Raw genomic sequence first — 18,345 nt, 5'->3', positions numbered from 1 at the left:
TGAAGTGGGGCGGAGGTGCTGACTCCCTCGAGGGCAGACGGGCTCCGCTGAGAGACCTGGGCCAGTCGGAGGGCTGGGCAGTCGCCACTGTGTGAAGTTTTATAAGGGCAAGTGCTAGTCTGCGCCTGGGAGAGGATAACTCTGGACGTACGTACGGACTGGGGAATGAGAGGCTGGAGACCTCATGTCCCTTGACCTGGGGTTCCTGGCTGATGCAAAATTGAATATAAATCAGCAGTGCCCTGGCAGGCAGGAGGGCCAGCTGTGTACTGGAGGGTAGCAGGCCGGCAAGGGGGGGCATTGTCCTGCTCTGCTCTGCTCTGCTCTGCACTGGGCGGCCTCACCTCAAGTGCTGGGGACAGTTCTGGGTAGTACAATACAAAAAAGACATTAAACTATTAGAGAGCTTCCAAAGGAGAGCTATGAAAATAGTCAAGGGTCTAGAGGGGAAAACACATGAGGAGTGGCTGAGGTCGCTTGGTCTGTTCAGCCTGGGGGAGACAGGGGAGACCTCACTGCAGTTGCAACTCCATCATGAGGGGAAGCAGAGGGGCAGACACTGATCTCTGTGGTGCACAGTGACAGGAAATAAGGGAATGGCCTGAGGTTGTGTCAGGAGAGGTTTAGGCTGGATGTTAGGAAAAGGTTTTTCCCCCAGAGAGTAATTGGGCGCTGGAGCAGGTTCCCCAGAAACCTGGTCACAGCACCAAGCCTGCTAGAATTCAAGAAGCATTTGGAAGATGCTCTCGGGGACATGATGTGATTCTTGGGTTGTCCTGCGTAGGGTCAGGAGTTGGACTTCAGTAATCCTTAGAACTCAGTATCTGTGACATGGGAAGAAGGTGCACCTGGGGCTACACTACAGGCAGGCGATCTTCACAGCTGCTGTCTCTCATGGGCTGTGCTCTTAACTCCTGTGGTGTCCTTAGCAAGACTCAGACCAGATGCAAGCCCTGGCTGGTCCATGGGACTCCTCACCCAGAGTAAGTGGCCCAACTGCTTTGTGGGTGGGCAGTGGCACAGCAAGGGTGTTTCTGTGGAGCAGGTCTGGGTTGATGGGTTTCTGTGCTGCCTGTTCAAATGTTCTGTGGGAGAAATGCTTGTGGGATGTGACTTGCAGCTCCACAGGAGTAGGAGTAAGCAGTAGCCAAAGTGGCATTTGGAGCAGTCTTCACATGCTAGAGCAAACATTTCACCCCATAGTGAAGCACCACCTGTACTGGGGAGGGCATGTGAGGCCCAGTGTAGTACACAAGCCCTACAAGGAACGGCTGAGGGAGCTGGGGTTGTTTAGCCTGGAGAAGAGGAGACTCAGAGGTGACCTTATCACTCTCTACAACTTCCTGAAAGGTGGTTGTGGTCAGGTGGGGGTCAATCTCTTTCTCCAGGCAACGACTGACAGAAGCACAGGATGCAGCCTTAAGCTGCACTAAGGGAAATACAGGTTGGATATTAGGAGAAAGTTTTATATAGAAGGGATGATGAAGTACTGGAATGGTTTGCCCAGGGAGGTGGTGGAGTCACCATCTCTGGATGTGTTTAAAAAAAGACTGGATGTGGCACTCGGAGCCATGGTTTAGTTGAGATGTTAGGGCTGGGCTGGATGCTCTTGAAGGTCTCTTCCAACCTAGTGATTCTGTGACTTCTTTCCTCTTTGCATCTGCAGCAGTGGCACCTTCTGTTTGTTTTTGTTATTCTTGCTGCCGAAATGGCTTCCCATTACCTACTGTCATGGTTTAACTCCAGCCAGCAACCAAGCCCCATGCAACAACTGCCCACTGACTCACCTACCAGTGGGATCAAGGAGAGGGTCAGATGAGTAAAAGTTAGAAATCTCATGGGTAGGGAAAGCAAAAGCTGCACAGAAAAGCAAATCAGAACAAGGAATTAACTTGCTATTTCCCATGATCAGGTGTTCAGCCATCCCAAGGAAAGTAGAGCTCTGTCACATGTAACAACTTGGGAAGACAAACACCCATCACTTAAAACATCCCCCCATTCCACCTTATTCCCTCCACTTTAAATAGTGCTGCATGGGGTTGTTTTGACCCAAGAGCAAGACTCAGCACTTGGTCTTCTTGAATCTCATACCACTGGCCTTGGACCATCAATCCACCCAGTCCAGATCCCTCTGCAGAGCCTTCCTGATAGTCCAGCACATCAACCTCCCTTCCAACTTGGTGTTGTCTGAGAATTCACCGAGGGTGCACTCAATCCCCTCATTCAGATTATCAATTAAGATACTAAACAGGAGGTTGCAATCTCCCAATTCATTTTTTCCCTTGAAATGGTAATTATCTTTCCACATTGATATCCTTCCTCTTGATTGTTGAGCTACTTGCCTAGCGCCAGCCTTTATCTCCAGTTTTATCTCTCTTCTCTTTCACAATTCAACTCTATGGACTGCTTTAGAGCTCTTCCTCTCAACTGAGCCATTCCCTCAAAAATCTGAGCAAAGGTTAGGGGGTTGTACCATAGCAGAACTAGGATGACAGCAGCAGCAGTAGAAAAGAAGGGGAGATTATACTGCTCCTTGTGTTTGTTTTTGAAACATCCACACGGTCTGTATATTTGGCAATTTCAACGCCCTGGAAGGTCCAAGTAGTAAAGTTCATGTTGAGAATGCATGTTGTGTGATTTTAATATTTCTTTCAATAATTTTGCATTAGGGATACTTTGAGCTTATTAGATGCAAGTGTTCCACAAAAAAGTTCCTCTGTAATAATGTCCTAGATTTTTTTATCAAGAGGAAGCAAAGAGATGAGTAAACAGCTTTCTGGAGGATGTGATTTCAGTTGGTAATGACACAATTTTTTTTTTCATCAGCAGCTATTAGATGTTAGCAATGACATTTACCAATTTCAAATATAGTGTGCTAAAAATGTAGCCTTGAGAGATATGTTATTGGGAAAAATATGACTAATAAGATGGATATGCTCCATACTTTTTTGCCATAAATTTATAGCAGCTAGGCATAAAGACAAAGGATTTCCTGAAGTCTTTATTTTTCAAGATGCAAACACCAGTATTTTTCTGAACTCAGGAGCTACTGAGATATGGCTTCCCACTTTTTTTTTCCCTGTGGTTTATGCATTTTGCTGTCTCTTAAATGGAAGATTGCACCACTGCTTTTGTTGAGAAAGAAAATGTTTAGGGATATAAATCTGCAAATCTAAAAAACATATAATAAATATTACAGTGCATGTAACAGATGTTTTTTCTCTAACTGGACACCTATTTTCATAAACCTGTAATTTTCCAGAAAGTTTAAATGCCTACCCTGCCAAACATATTTTTAAACTTTTTCAAAGGGTTATGTGAATAATGAATGTGGCCAAATGGGTGTGATACAGCAATACGTAAGGTGCTGATACAGATGCAGAAATAAAAAATTTCAACTGTGTTACAATGTTTAGAACACTGAGACGTTGGTGTCTTTCATTTATACAAACTGTGTTTCTCTTGTGAAGATAAAATCAGTAAAAGAAGATAAAATCACTGCCTAACTGTCCTGCAGCCTGACAGCTCTGTTATTACAGGATTGCAGATGCCAAGTGGTCAATGCCCAGCCAGGTGTCTCAGATACATGCCTAGCTGTGAGCACTCCAATAGCTTTGATAACAGACTCCATACCTACCATGAAGTTGATCATTTGACTCCAAGGCTCACTACTCCACTTCCGTGCTTATTGCTGGGAGGTGAATGGACTACCTTAAATGTAAATTTTATGAGTAGACTTGGATTTTCTTGCCACCTGGGAAATGATTGCTTTTTCCCTGGCTTCCAGAATCTGCAGACAAGGGGTTAACTCCTGTATGTAGAAATGACACAGGTCTGCTATGGAGGGTTTCTAAGTTCCTGGATACCTGAGAGGCCTCTTAGGTCCTGGACTGCCCTACTGGCAAGTACCACACTCCTGCAGTTCACAAAGACTTTGTCCACGGATTTTTAGACTGTGTATATATATATATATGTATGTATGTATATATATATATATATATATATAGGATATATATACACAGCCATAGGATATATTTTCCTTGGGGAAATATCTTGCAGCCCTGTGCTGCAAGCACTTGGTGTTTCTTTACCTTGGGCTTTCTGTTCCCTGCTGGGTGGGGCTGTTGGTCCATTTGTCCTAGCAGCTGGTCAGCGTGAAAGCAGTTTTGTTGTTGCTTGTGTTTTCATTTGAGCTTTTCAATTAAGACTTGTCCACCTACTATAAGGTGATGCCATGACAATAAATAAAGCTCCTGTAAAAAGTCTGTCATTCCCTGAAAGCCTGCTTCAAAAGCATGTTTGAAAAATGATCCAGAATTTCTTTGGAAATGGACCGCATCTGGGTCCATTTTTAATTCTGTTGTATTAGAAGGATATTGAGATACTGAAGTGAGAGTGGCACGGTCCCCTGCAATTGTGACTGGAGTGGGTGATGTACAGGAGAGTCTGAGATAATTGGTTTTGTCTTAAGAGGGGAGTGCCAAATGAAGATATCTTCACCTGCCTAATAGAAGGATGGGCAGAGCCAGGCTCTTCTTGGCTGTACTCAGCAAAAAGACAGAAGACTTGTGGATACAAGGGACAACAAGCATATAGATAGAAAAGTATCCTCACTATGAGCCATGATTGAACACTGGAACATGGTTACCATGTCTCCATCCTTGGGGATACTCAACACCTTACAAGAGAAGATCTGAACTAAATGATCTCTAGACGTCCCCTTCAGCCTAAGTTGTTCTGTGATTTAAATGACGGCTCTTAATCTTTTATACAGATCTCTATCAAACTAGAATTTTATTTTCAGCTTATTCTAAATGTGAAGAGAAAAAAGCCAGGAAATACTTTCTTAAAATTCAGTGGGTTTTCTTTTTTTTCACTGACTGGGCCATTTCTTTGCTGATAGTTCAAGAAACATTCTTTTTGATTGTGAACACTCTAAAGTAGATTTTTCTGCCATTAATTAATCAGATCATGCATCTAACTTTAAATTTATAGGGAATAAAATAAAAGCTTGTTTCTTTTGAAAAGCTTACAATCTAGGAAAATCTTGATTTTGCAGAAGAATTCTTATGTATCCTCTCTTTGTTATAATAGGGTCAAAGTTAGATCTCAGGTATAAGGCCAATAGGTGGAAGTAGATGAAAATATAAAGACAGTTTGGAAATAATAATCAATTTTTTAAAATTGCTGTCTTGTCTTATAAAAAATGAGAAAAAAAGACTTTTCCCTAACCAGATATGCTTAGATTTCAAATAAATTGGGATTCAACTGTACCCCAAAGAAGATTATGTATTAATGTAATAGTTCTTTCTTGTAATAGTTCTTTCTTGTGAATGAAAATTAGGTTGGCTGAATATATCTTTCAAACCAGTAAGACAGACTCTGCAAGTTCTTTGTTTCAGGGAGAGTTGTAAAATAATCCTTAAAGGCAAATTACTCAATTAGGTTAGCACAGATGTGTCATTTGCATCCAAACTTTGGGGCTGTATATGTAGTATCAGCATGCACCTGTCTGGCTCGATGAAATGTGTGAAAGCTTCCAAAAAGGTCATAAAAGGCCCCTTTCATTTTCAAAAGGAGGATGGTGACACTGATGTAGGTGAAAACTAAACTACAGGATTCGTTTACAGCCTGATAAACAATGTGCTCTTACTACATCGCTATGTAGTTGCTAGTGCTGAGTAAAAGGCTGGGGTAGAGCATTATGTTCCAAGAAGCTGGGAAGGGACAGATTGTCTCATCAGCAGCATGATCAGACACAGCTATGGCTGGGGACGAGTCTGCATCTCAGCTACAGCTTTGACTTAGGTTACTCTCTGAGCCACTAAAACCGAAAAAGGGATTCATTCTTCATGCATCAGATAGTGGAGCTGTGCAACTCATTGCAAGAGGATGTCATGGATGCCAGCTGTTCAAGAGGACACTGGAAAATTACATGAAAGAGTAATTCATGGATGTCATATAGGATATATATGTAAAGAAACAACATCCTACTGTGGCTTTGACATCTGTTTTACCACTGTGATAGAGAGAACATTGAACTAGGTTGTCCTTGTGTTTTCTAGGTTCTTCAGATGGACCTTTTATTTTTGTGTATATCCTAAAAACCTATGTTTGTAAATGGTCTTCCTTAAATCTCTTAACAATTTGTTTTGCTGCTTATAATGTTTGTTGTGGTCAGTGACTGAGCAAATATTAACTAAGGGAATTGCCCAATACTATTCTACCACCATTTATAAAAGCAGAACTATTTTACAGTGTTGCAGGAAGATTATCTCATATCTAGCAGATAGTTGTTGTAACACAAGCAGTTTTGATGACAGAGACTATTGCACCCTGTTGTTTCAATTTAGACTTAATTCACTCTAATTTTCTTATATCTGAAGAGTCTTGTTCTAGAATGATGGTGGGGTTTTTTGGTTGTTTTTGTTTTGTTTTGTTTTAAGAAATGGAAAAGCTGGTTGCTTGTGTACAAAAAAGGCCAAATGCTGTTTGTAGACTGATTTGCTTTCCATGGGCTGGAAGTGGAACTTCACAACTTGCTCAATGGGGCAGACTCTTCAGCGACTCAATTGAAGGTTAGTAATTTTGTAGTTGCAGTAGAAGTTAAGCAATTCTGAAATACACATCAGCCATTTTTAAAAAATGTAATTTAATAGTCTTAAGAGCACCACAAACTTTATTCAATGTGTCTTCTCCAGAAAGGAAGGAACTAGCATTCATTAGGAACTAGCATTTCCACTAGGATACATTTTCTATACCACCTTGAATCAAATTATATTTGATTGGGTGAAAAAATTATATCCTCAGAGCTACATTTCACAAAAGTATAGTATGCTTCAGGAACTACTGGTATGATTCAGAAACAGAAGTACACTGAATATTGTTGATAAGCAAGGTTAACAGTGAAGATATGAGAACTATTTTTAATTTTGAGAGGCTGCAGAGTGTCTCTTATCCAGTGTTTGCACTTCTTGTATCAAAACTGAAATTTAATCTGTGAATTTTATAACAGTGAAATGACGTTTAGTTACACTATGAAGTAATTCTCATTGCTCACAAGATATATCAGCACTAAAAAGATCCATTGCTTGACCTATTTGAAGAGGGACCAAGGCCATTTTCCAAATCTTCCACAAAGAAAAAATAATTTCATATTCATGAGCATTGCAATTGCAGTTTTACCAGTCCTCTAAATGCAAGTATACTTTCTGGTAAGCAGCTGCACGTTGATTTTTCCTTGAAAATAGGGGAAAAACAAAAAAGAATAAAGAAAAAGTTTTTGTCCATGGGAACTACTTCCAAGAAAGTTACTAAGGAAAAGGCCTAGGACCAACTGCAGACACAGATGAATAAAGTCAGGCCACAGCATGTTCTTTCAGGGATGGTTTCTGCAGAAAGTATAGAAGATGCAAACTTTTCTTTACTGGTATCTATGGTATTAGGTTGTGGTTTAGTCTGTCTCTTCTAGAAGAGTCTGTCTCTTTGTGTCTGACCCATTACTTCTACATAACTAGCAGTATGCGTGATGTCAAGGAGATTTGAAAAAAATCAACATTTTTTTCTGATCTATTAATTCCTTACTTTCACTAAACAGTGAGAGGAAAATCCTCAATTTTGAAAGGAAAATAGTAAAAGCATGTAAATTTCCTTCTTTATAAATATAAATAACTGTAAATGAAACTACAAATACAAACATCCACCAATTTGCACTATGATTCCACATTTTCCAATGTGCAGTGCTGAAGAGCTGTCAAAGAAGAAAACAGGGACTGTACAACTCTAATATAGTTTCACTTACTAATGCTGCCCTTGAAAGGATCTATTTTACACAACCCTCAAACTTACTATTATTGAAATTGATGAATTTGCAGTTGTTAATAAAACTTATAACAATAAAGTTGCTTTCAAATCTCAGCTGAAATCAGGATCTTGTGGATTCTGACCCAAGGCATTTATCAATCAGATCAGCTGGAGGGGCAACATTTGAGACTAAAGGAAGGGTGGAAACCTAATCTCTTGCAGGATCAAATCACAGTAGCAGCAATAGCAAGCAAGTGCACAGGATCAGCTGTAAGAAGGATTAATTAAAATAGTATGTATGTTCTGCAGAATAATTAAAAAAATAATTAAAATTATTTTACTGTATCTATTTGAAATAACTATAATTGTTTTCCCTCCCTTCCTTCACCTCTTCTGCAGTATTCTGTATAAGGCTTCCTGGAAGAGAAACTCGTCTTGAAGAGCCTTTTGCAAAAGACATGACAAGTGTAGTTAATGAAGTTACAAGTGTTTTGTTAAAAGAATTGAAAGAAAAACCATTTGCATTTTTTGGTCACAGGTAAAAATATATACATTTTTAGATACCCTGGTAAAGGAGCTTCTATTTCTGAACTCTAGGAGTAGAGAGTTACTTGCTTTTATTTACAAAACCTTTAGGAAAAATATGCTTTTGTAAGGATCTTCTGTCAAGTCATCCTAAAACATGCAGTTGCTTTCAAAGACTCTGGTCATTTATTTATACCTTCAGGTGCAACATCTGAGCATATGTTTCAAATAAATTATAATTGCATTTATTGTTAATATTTGTGCCAGTGCTTGATCTATATGAATTCATGAAACACAGATTTTAAAGATTGCTGCATCTCAAGTATTCAAAATAACTGTTCTTATTGAAAATTAGGGAGACTATTAAAAGAAAGAAAATATGAAAAGGTCTTATTTGCAAAATTAGACTGCTTAGGAATACACTTCATGTCAATAAACTAATATCATTATAATCTGCATGTCATGTACTGTTTCAGCAATTGTTCAAGATAGCCAGTTAGGACTGAAATTAAAATTATGTTTATATTTTCCAGGTTTTATGTACATTTTTACTTACTTTGCTTTAATTTCTTATTTTGCTGCAGTTTTGGAACATACATGAGTTTTGCCGTTGCACTACATTTGAAAGAAAAGTACGGACTGGAGCCAGTCCATCTTTTCATGTCAGCAGCACATGCCCCAAATGTAAGCTACAGAATCATTAACATTATGAAACAGAACCATAAATTAGCTACTAAGAGTAAGAATAATATTTTACAGTATGCTATGCAGAGTAGTTTTAATAACATCAACATTTCTTCAGAATCTATGGAGTGAAAAGTGTTCTGAGGTTGATGCAGAATACATAATATTCACTCCTGCTAACCTTAGCCTTGGGAGAACAAGCTCCTTAAACTAATGCTGGAACTAATTAATGCTTAAACTAACTAATCCTTAAACAAAACTTTTTTGAATATTCTGTTATTTAGTATGGCCACTGGCTTAACACTCAAAAATAATCAAACCAAAATTCTAAGTGGTCCTCCTTACTGTGTAATGTGTGAAGTGACTGTCTTTACCTAGTCTTTCATAAACCTGCTGCATCAGCCCTCAATACATTTGTCCAATTTTTTTGTCTCTCCTCATTCTTTGTAGGATTTTTAATCAGTTTTTTTTCTGAGGTTCTGCTGGTCTTTCTCAGAAAAACAGTAGTGAAGTGGCATTTTTCCAGTCCTGTCCTCATTCAGCATTTGGTATTTCTGTTCTTCAGTTTCTAAGGCTTCTTAGCAGTCCTGAGTATGAGCTAGTGATTCATGGAAGCAATGGTTATTCCCACAAATTTCCATAATCAATTAAGTCTCTTCAGTCCTACACTAGCCAGGTTTATGTCCAGCGCTAGGTTTTTCTTTCTCTTAGATTATTTTACTAGTTGTATTTCAATAGTAAGAGTCAAGCTTGAACAAAATAATATTAACAGTTATTTGTCTGTATAAGTTTCAGAAGAACAGAGTACTTGGCTCACTCATTGTTTGTAATTTCAGTAAGCACAGTCTACTAACCCTTTCCATGAAGTGTTCTCTGTGAATGTTAAATGAATCAGCCATCATATTCTGGAGATGGAAAATTATTGTACTTTTTACTAAAATAATTTTAATGAAAAAGTTATTTAAAGTATATTATATACAACATCTGATCTGCTTTGTTTGGTACTGACAGTCTGCAGCATATCTTGCCGTCAAAAGCATAGTCCTACCTGATGGACACCATGACCTTCTTGCAATTATGGAGATTCTAGGAGGAAATTTTGAGCTTCCACATGATGAAGATGTGTGGAGAGATACGGCGCTTACTTTCAAAGAAGACGCTAGACTTTTTCAGACCTTTTCGTAAGTTTTACAACTTTGTATTACTTCTGTATTTGTATTTTACATTTTTACTTCTGTCTGATCATGTTAAGGTTTTTTTTTTTTTCTTTCTTAGTAACTTGTTCTCATTTCTGTTATAAAAAGAATAAGAAACAGTAAAGATAGTTTTTTCCTTTGTGTGCTTTTTTATTTGTTTTCTGGTATTTCAGCCCTAGATGAAACACTGCGTACTGCAGCAACCACAACTGTTACTGCAGTAGTGAACCATCATGGCAGAATTACACTTCCACCTACGATCTAAAGTTAGCAGCTACTAAAATGGAATATTCTTGTGTCTTTTATGGAATAAAATGGAATATTCTTGTGTCTTGTGTTTTCTGAGGTTAACAATCTCCGCTTCAGGAACACCACATTCAGCCTCCAGATCCAAGGTCCTCTAGCTTAACCAGGAAAAAGAATCCCTGTGTTCTGGGCACACAGACAGCAACCGGCTTCCTGTGTCCTAACTGCTGTCCCCACTGGACATTACATGACAGCTCATTTAGCTGAATGGTTAAGGCTTCCTACCTCGGTAGAAACAAGGACACTCTTGGATGTGGGACCCATTTTGGTCTTAGGAATCGGACACTGAAAGATGCTGAAATGTTAGAACTTGTATATAAGTATGTAACATCATTATTTATTGTAGGTGTGAATTTTCATTGCAGGATGAAGCTCTTTTTTTCCCCTAACTATTGGGTCTTTCTTTCTTTACAATTTTATATCTAATTGCAGTAGGGTAAGGAGCTAAGAAACTTCCATTATATGGAAGTACTGTATAATCTAACTCCTGAAATTTGTTAATCTTTGGAGGAAATTAAAAAACCTTTTTTGTATGTGGAAGCAAATTTTAAATATACGTGTCTTATGGAATGTTTTATGACTACTTTTATGTTCACAGATTTGAGAAGACAGAAATGAATACCCTCTTCTCTTGTGATATTACCTACTTTTGTGGATCTGATGATAAAATATATGATGCAAAAGGTACTTTGCTTAAATGGTTTTCCTCTTATACTTACACATTTTCTTGTTGTATCACACCCATCAACTAGAATTTTCTAGAGTCCACCTCCTTCTTAAAGGAAACAAATCAACAGAGCAGTTTCAATATATGAACCAAAAACTTGATATGGGATTAAAAAAAAGTATTACATTATAGCTTTGAAATAGTTATAAAAATTATCATAATAATTGACATTTCTCTGACACTTTAAATATCTTTTTTAGGTTGGCGAGAACTAATAAGTGGAGATACTTCCTTTTATGAGCTTCCTGGAGATCACCTTTATCTGCTGAAACCATGTAATGAAAGCTTCTTGATAAAACACATCACAAGAAGCATAGAAAATGGTCTATGAGTATTTCCCTCAATTTTAATAGCTGGGTAAGGTTAGTCCACAGCAATTTGTAATAAGTCACTTCTTTCCCCACATTGCATGCAGTTATGCCTCGAAGTTGTTTTGTTCCTCCTCTGTAATCCTTTATAAGGGGGAGTTTTCCTGATGTTTTGGAAACAAACATTGGCTTTGAGTCTTAAAAAAGGTTTCATCTTTTCCTTCTTCTCTTGCACGTGTACAAACTCTTCATTTTATTCCATAACCTTCTTTGCAAAAAAATTACGTCAATGTTATTTTACTGTTAGAGCTTCTCCTACTGTTTGTCTGCTCCTGTCAAAATGCTAAATATAATTTAATACCTACAAAAATCCATAATTATCACAGAAAGCTTCATTTATTCAGTTCAAATTTATTTAGATTAATATACAAGCTAAAAATAGATTATCTAAGTAAATACCCTTTACAGTCAAACAGATTATGCTTAAAAGGTATTAGTGTCAGACCTCACAATAAGGAGTTAGTATTGCATTTTTCTCAACCAAGTTAGTTCATTAGCTACTGAAGAGTTAAGTATTAGTGGGAATTATTTTAAATATTTTAGATCCCATATTTTTCTACCATTGCTCTTGCTTTAGAGATATAGGCATTCATGGCATCCTCCTTTGATAAACCTGCAAAGGAAAGTAGGAGTCATTATCTTTCCTTATTTGTCATCTATAAACTTGACTACAGGATGTAAATTTAATTGGTGTAACACCTTTTTTCAGGTTCCATGCCTCCCATTTGGCTTTGCCTTTCAAATCTAGCATTCCTGGACATTCTGCCAAAATAAATGCATAGCTTTGGTTATCATGCAGATTTACATCACATTAGATTGATTTTATCAAGATATGTGAATAAATGTGAAGTATATATAGTAGTACCAATATTAATATCTCCAACAGTAGCCTGTTTGTAGAATCCATACAGTTCCTTCAGTTCTTCATCAGTTGGTCTTGTTTTTAATTTTTTTACATCTTCTGCAGCACCATCAAAGTCAGCCTGATGAAAGAACAGAAAGGGTTCTCCTCTCAAGGGATGTTTTTAAAACATGAGTTATAAGACACACAGTAGTATCATTAGATATTCTCAATGACTCACTTGAGTTTAGCAATCAGACAAGGCTTTTTCCCATGAAAGAAGCTTCATAAATGTGTACATTGTTAGGAAGGGATATAGGCTTGTATGGCTGATAGGAGCAGCCTCCACAATTTATGTGCTGTACATGTCTTTTAACAGTCACGCTGCAGGTATGAAGCCATTCATTGAACTTTACATCCCACAGTAATCTCTGAATTGTTTTGACCCTGCCTACACTGTGCTGGCTCAAGTGGTGGAGCTCAAATTCCCTCTGAATGGTACTGCCCAATTCACCCTCCATTTCCTCTGCTCTGCTGACGGGGAAGTAGGTGACCAACAGCTGGCACAGAGGTGCCTCATGGAGATGAGCCACTGCCAGGATCACCTTCCACAGCCATCTCTGAAATACAGGAGAGCACCAGAGTAAAGTGTAAATTTACTCCTTTCATCACTGTGAACCACACACTCACATCAACCTGAGGCTGTAGCCCTTCTCGCTATAAAGCAGGTCTCAGGCTAAGGTTTGTGGACTTCTGTTCATGCCCAGAACATTTCAGAGAGAGACAGATTTCGTATAGTGACTACAGACCCATCACGTTACCACACTACTCTTAATGAAGAATGATACAACAAGCACTTTAACATGCTATATGCTGGTTTCAATAATTATTTTAGCTTTTGAGTAGGATCTGCATTTACAGAAGCACAGTATATCCTGCACAAATATCGAAAATGTATAAAACCAGCATATTGGTTTTGCATGGCCTGGTTTTTGGTAGTTGGGGCGGGGGGGCTACAAGGGTGGCTTCCATGAGAAGCTGCCAGAAGCTTCTAACACGTCCAGCAGAGCCAATTCCAGGTGACTCCAAAGATGGATGTGCTGCTGGGCAAGGCCAGGATAATGCCAGGATAACCTGGCAAGGCCAGGTAATGCCTCTGTGGTAACAGATGTAAGGAGGAAAATAAACAAGAAGTGGTTGCACAGTTGTAAGTACAGCCAGAGAAGAGCAGCCAGGAACAGCCCTGCAGACACCAAGGTCAGCGCAGGAGAGGCAGGAGGTGCTCCAGGCGCTGGGGCTGAGATTCCCCTCAGGCCGTGGTGCCGGCCATGGTGAGGCAGCTGTGCCCCTGCAGCCCATGGAGGCCATGGGAATGCAGGGATCCACCACAGCCCGTGGAGGAGCCCCAGGCCGGAGCACGTGGATGCCTGGGAGGAGGCTGTGATCCTGTGAAAGACCCGTGGAGAGAGGGGCCCTGCTCCCAGGCTGGAGCAGCCTGTCCTTGGAGGACTGCACCCCGTGGAGGAGTGACCCACACCGCAGCAGTTTGGGGGGACTGTTCCCCATGGGATGGACTCACGCTGCAGCAGGTCACAGGGAGCTGTTCCTCATGAGATGAGCTCAGTTGGAGAGGTTCACAGAGAACTGTCTCCTGTGCCACCCCATGGTGCAGCAGGGGAGTGACTCCTCTCCTTGAGCAGCAGGAGAAGCCACGGGTGATGAACTGACCATAACCCCCATTCCCTGTCCCCTTGCACTGCTGGGGTAGGGGGTGGAGCTGAGAAGGGAGGAAAGTGTTTATAAGGGCTTATTTTACTTCTCATTATCCTGCTCTGATTTTGTTAGAAATAAATTCACTTTATGTCTCTAAGTTGAGCCTGTTTTGTCCTCAATGGTATTTGATGAGCGATCTCTCTCCTCAGTCCCTGTGAGACTGCTCATAGGGCTTTTTTTGACAGTTCCATGAAAACAGGCCTGTTCCACCTTGTGCTCACCTCGGGGAAGAGGCAAGGACACGCAGAGGAACTTACATGCTCTGAATTTACATCCCAGCCTACCCCTGAGTCACTCCAGCCGTGCCACGCGGCTGTGCAGCGCTCCAGGCACTGCAGCAGTAGGATATGAGGGCGTTTTGTACCAAGGTAGCAAGACAAGTCTAAATGCACAAAAAACTCCTATGCACTAACAACAGTTTTTAGTAGATGTACAGCATTTATAATGGAGAAACATTTAACAAGGGGAAACAAAATTAGCAATGCAAACTACCTTACCAAGGAATTAAAAATAGTGGTTCAAAGAAACTGGGACTGTACATATTTGATGCTCCTCAAAGCAAAACATTTAAAGTCACACTATTGGTACAGATATATAAAAGGGATGGACATTCACTTACGAAAATAAATGTGATGACCTAGTGCTCAAGGGGTTTTTTAATAGGTACAATTTTATTAAAATAAATATTTCATTATTAATCCAAATATCAGAAATGTGACATTCTTGACTATAACTATGACTGACTCCTCCATCACAGACAACTCTTAATATTATCCACATACATGCAAACAAAAGTAGGACTCTGTTAACTGTAAGATTTAAAATTTGTATCAATAATAAGCCATAACTAGGTTCCATATTGTTTAAAGTTTAAATAAGTTACTACTGCATATGAGCTTCTGGTAGCACTAATGTACAAGGACCATTCAAATCTGTGGAAATCTTTCACAAGTCTGGAATTGTTTTCTGATCTAAACTTCTGTCCTGGTTTTGTCTGGGGTATAGGTAATTTTCTCCCATGTACCTGGTGCAGGACAGTGTTTTGGATGCAGGATGAGAATAATGTTGGTAACACACTGATGTTTTGGTTGCTGCTGAGTAGTGCACTGAGCCAAGGACTTTTCAGTATCTCATACTCTGAACACGAGGAGCTGCACAAGAATCTGGGGAAGGGGGGGAACACCTCTGGGACAGCTGACCAAACTGGCCAAAGGGATATTCCACACCACAGAACATCCATGCCCAGTGTAGAAACTGAGAGGAGTTGGCCAAAAGGGACTGATGGCTGCTCAGGGATGGGCCAAGCCTTGGCCAGTGGGTAGTGAGCAATCGTATTGTGCATCACGTGCTTCTCCTGGGTTTAACTGCACATGCACTCTCTCTTTCTCTCTCATTACTACTACCACAGTGTAATATTTTACTTTTTTAAAAAATTATTAAACTATTCTTATCTGAGCCCATGAGTTTTTGCTTCCTCCCCCTTCTCCCCACTGCCCATTCTCCTCCCCATCCCACTGCGGGCAAAGCAGGTGAGCAAGTGACTGCATGGTACTTATTTGCTGGGTAGTGTTAAACCATGACAACTTCACGTTAAGAGTGAACCAGAAGCCCTGTTCAACTTTAGAAGACAAAAGATAAAAAACTAAGTTAAGGAAACCATTAAGTTAATAACCTTATTTTCCTATAATTTTATTCTATTTGCATCTATAGGCAAGTATCACAAGATAGTTTAAAGATTTGCAAAGGCATATCTTACAGAGCAAGAAAGGTGCAGAAATGAAATCTAAATACCAAACTTTTTGTTCTTTATCCCCCTCTAGCCAATCATTCTGCACAGACTGTTGCTTAGGATTTGCCTGCTTACACAACATGCTTATGAGCAGCCTGTAAAAATATAATTTCCTTTTAATCATGTGCTGATAAAATTCCCTTTAACTCCTCAAATAAAAACCATAAAAATATATACAGACATAAGCATACACATGTGCCTTAAAGATAAAAGCACAGATTATCAGACCATTATCAGACACTACCTTTTTGCAAAGAAAAAAGCTTGAATGAATTCTTCATTTACAGCAGAATATTTTACCAGTCTGCAAAACTTATAAATATTTTTCAGCCTCACTAAAAAGAATATTATTTTATTCATTTGTCTTCATTCCCATACAGCTAGATTCAGTAAATTTATGGATATTGTTGGTAACTGTCAACCAAACCAATGTGGACAGACAAGCTCTATAATGTCTAATGCAGAAAGTGTACAGCATCTTAAAATTTCAACCACTGATTTTTATGTGAAAGTGTAACTGTATACAGCTATGGAACAGCATATCATACTGCATTCAGCTCTTTCTTATCATGATGTATAATTGCATAATCATAAGGCTAATAAGTTCACTTTCTGGACTGAATTCAAGGCAGAATAAAACAAGCAGTAATTTCAGCAATTATTAATTATGCAAAGGTGGTGTTATATTTGGGATTTGGCAATTTTGACCCACTGAAGAGAGAGATTTCTTCTGTGCTGTAACACAGCACAATGAAACCTCTGTGCTATTCAGCATAATTGCAGCTCAGAAGAAAATTGCTAAGCTGCTGGCAGCGCACTCCCTGCATCTAGGTCAGAGCATTGTGCTGCTCACTCTTTACAAAATGCACACTAAGCTGAGACAGACATAATGAGGCAGGGATAGAAGAGCTTGCAAATCTTGAAAGTGAAAGGGATAATAGGAAAGCCTAAAGAAGAAAATCAGCTTAATCTATCAGGACATGGCCAAGACAAGGGAAGTATTCACAGTTTCCCACAAAGGTAGGAGGCTAAAAGCCAGCAATAATTTCCTCAACAGCTATTTAAAGCTACAGTCAGAGAGTACATAAAAGGAAGCTCTCTCTTTAGCCAGAAGGTAAGAAAGTAGAAGGTCTCCTACCAAAACACAAACCTATTGAAATGTAGCAGTCCAAAGATACATACACCCTAAAAAATATACACAACCACACAACTTTCTTAAAAATTATTTATGCTTCCCAAATGCACATATAACACTATCTCAGTGTTAGAAACTTCCCTCCTCCTTTAGCAGCTCAAGCAACCAGCTAGATCCGAAAAACGTTTGTGCCTGCCTTTCCATGTATAACTCAGTCCTAGCAAACTCAGATGCACACCCGAAGAAACATAATTCATGCATACTCTGAACAAATAAAATTACATGACCCATGAAAAAAAAGAAATGAAAAATATTACAAAACCCATGAAACAGTTCAAATTAACCAGCTTGCTTCTCATCCTCCACTTGTGAAAAGTAATGCACTATTTAACCTCCAAGGGTTTAGGCAGATTTCCCTTGGCACACGGTAACCTTGATTTTGCAGTAAAAATCCTTATGCAGAACAAATACCACAGTCTCCATCAGGGCATTGCACAGACGCACAGTGCATCCCTCTCCTCCGTGTCCCCAGATGCAGAAACGCGTACCTGAAGAGTCATGATGCTGCGGGGCTGCGCAGGGAACGGCCTCGCTCCTTCTCCGGCGGGGACGCGGCGCGTCTGCCAGTCGGCTGCGGTGGCGCTGGGCTGGTTCCCGTGACCTCGGCCCGGCCGCGGAGCAGCGCCGGCAGCACACGCGGACTCGCTGCCGCCGCGACAACTGAGCGGCGACCTGCGCCGGGAAGGGGCGGTGGGGACAGGGAGCGCTAAGCCCCAGTGGTTTCCGCTGGAAGCCGGAGCTCCATACCACTGAGGATTAGGCCGCCAGGCTGAGAGCAGTGATACAGGAAGATTTCCAAGCCGTTTATTTGACAAAGGAATTTCTTGAGTGATTTGAACTGCAACCAGTCCAGTTATTGGAACTGTTCCTTCTGCCACAGTCCCTGCCCACGTCCATGTCCAGCCAGCCCGGGACCTCGCACCCTTCAGCTGCAGCTCTGAAAAACACGTGGGTCATCCCAAGGATACCTCACACAAGTGGCTACACACACAAAATACACTGTGAATGCTTGTTTTTAATTTGGTCTACTAAGTACAGAATAAAAATATTAAATTAAATTATAAACTACCCTACAAGTGTAGCCACTGAAGAAAAAAAGTCTATCCCTCTTGTATCAATGAATTATTTATGTTCACGC

At 39.9% G+C, this 18,345-nt stretch overlaps 2 protein-coding genes across 4 annotated transcripts; one reads left to right on the top strand and one right to left on the bottom strand.

Annotated features, from left to right (window-relative positions):
- Positions 1-15: 15 nt before the first annotated feature.
- On the top strand, positions 16-11,789 carry OLAH (oleoyl-ACP hydrolase). Of its 3 annotated transcripts, none has more exons than XM_038128235.1 (7): positions 16-147; positions 6,447-6,578; positions 8,203-8,341; positions 8,913-9,012; positions 10,024-10,193; positions 11,113-11,198; positions 11,442-11,789. In XM_038128235.1, the coding sequence occupies exons 2-7, from the start codon at positions 6,449-6,451 to the stop codon at positions 11,570-11,572; spliced, it is 756 nt and encodes a 251-aa protein (XP_037984163.1). In that variant the 5' UTR covers positions 16-147; positions 6,447-6,448; the 3' UTR covers positions 11,573-11,789. The 3 variants fall into 3 exon arrangements, with proteins under 3 accessions (XP_037984163.1, XP_037984164.1, XP_037984162.1); XM_038128236.1 differs by having other exon boundaries at positions 29-151; XM_038128234.1 differs by having other exon boundaries at positions 141-983.
- Positions 11,790-11,940: 151 nt separating this feature from the next.
- ACBD7 (acyl-CoA binding domain containing 7) lies at positions 11,941-17,999 on the bottom strand. The gene is made up of 4 exons (XM_038128237.1): positions 17,696-17,999; positions 12,475-12,592; positions 12,309-12,371; positions 11,941-12,222 (listed from the first exon to the last, which is right to left on the bottom strand). Exons 1-4 carry the CDS (start codon positions 17,705-17,707, stop codon positions 12,149-12,151), a joined length of 267 nt encoding a protein of 88 aa, XP_037984165.1. The 5' UTR covers positions 17,708-17,999; the 3' UTR covers positions 11,941-12,148.
- Between the last annotated feature and the right edge of the window lie 346 nt (positions 18,000-18,345).

Source organism: Motacilla alba, chromosome 2, assembly GCF_015832195.1.
Source record: "Motacilla alba alba isolate MOTALB_02 chromosome 2, Motacilla_alba_V1.0_pri, whole genome shotgun sequence".
Lineage (NCBI taxonomy): Eukaryota > Metazoa > Chordata > Aves > Passeriformes > Motacillidae > Motacilla > Motacilla alba.
Note: the sequence above shows the minus strand (reverse complement) of the source record. Positions and strands in the feature narration are given on the sequence as shown.

Bases quoted from the DNA above. Each gene is read 5' to 3' on its own strand.
- OLAH (XM_038128234.1), top strand. The intron at 10,194-11,112 runs GTAAGTTTTACA...TTATGTTCACAG, and splicing joins AGACTTTTTCAGACCTTTTC to ATTTGAGAAGACAGAAATGA. The intron at 11,199-11,441 runs GTACTTTGCTTA...TATCTTTTTTAG, and splicing joins TAAAATATATGATGCAAAAG to GTTGGCGAGAACTAATAAGT.
- ACBD7 (XM_038128237.1), bottom strand. The intron at 12,372-12,474 runs GTACTACTATAT...TTATTTTGGCAG, and splicing joins TGTTGGAGATATTAATATTG to AATGTCCAGGAATGCTAGAT. The intron at 12,223-12,308 runs GTGTTACACCAA...TTTCCTTTGCAG, and splicing joins GGCATGGAACCTGAAAAAAG to GTTTATCAAAGGAGGATGCC.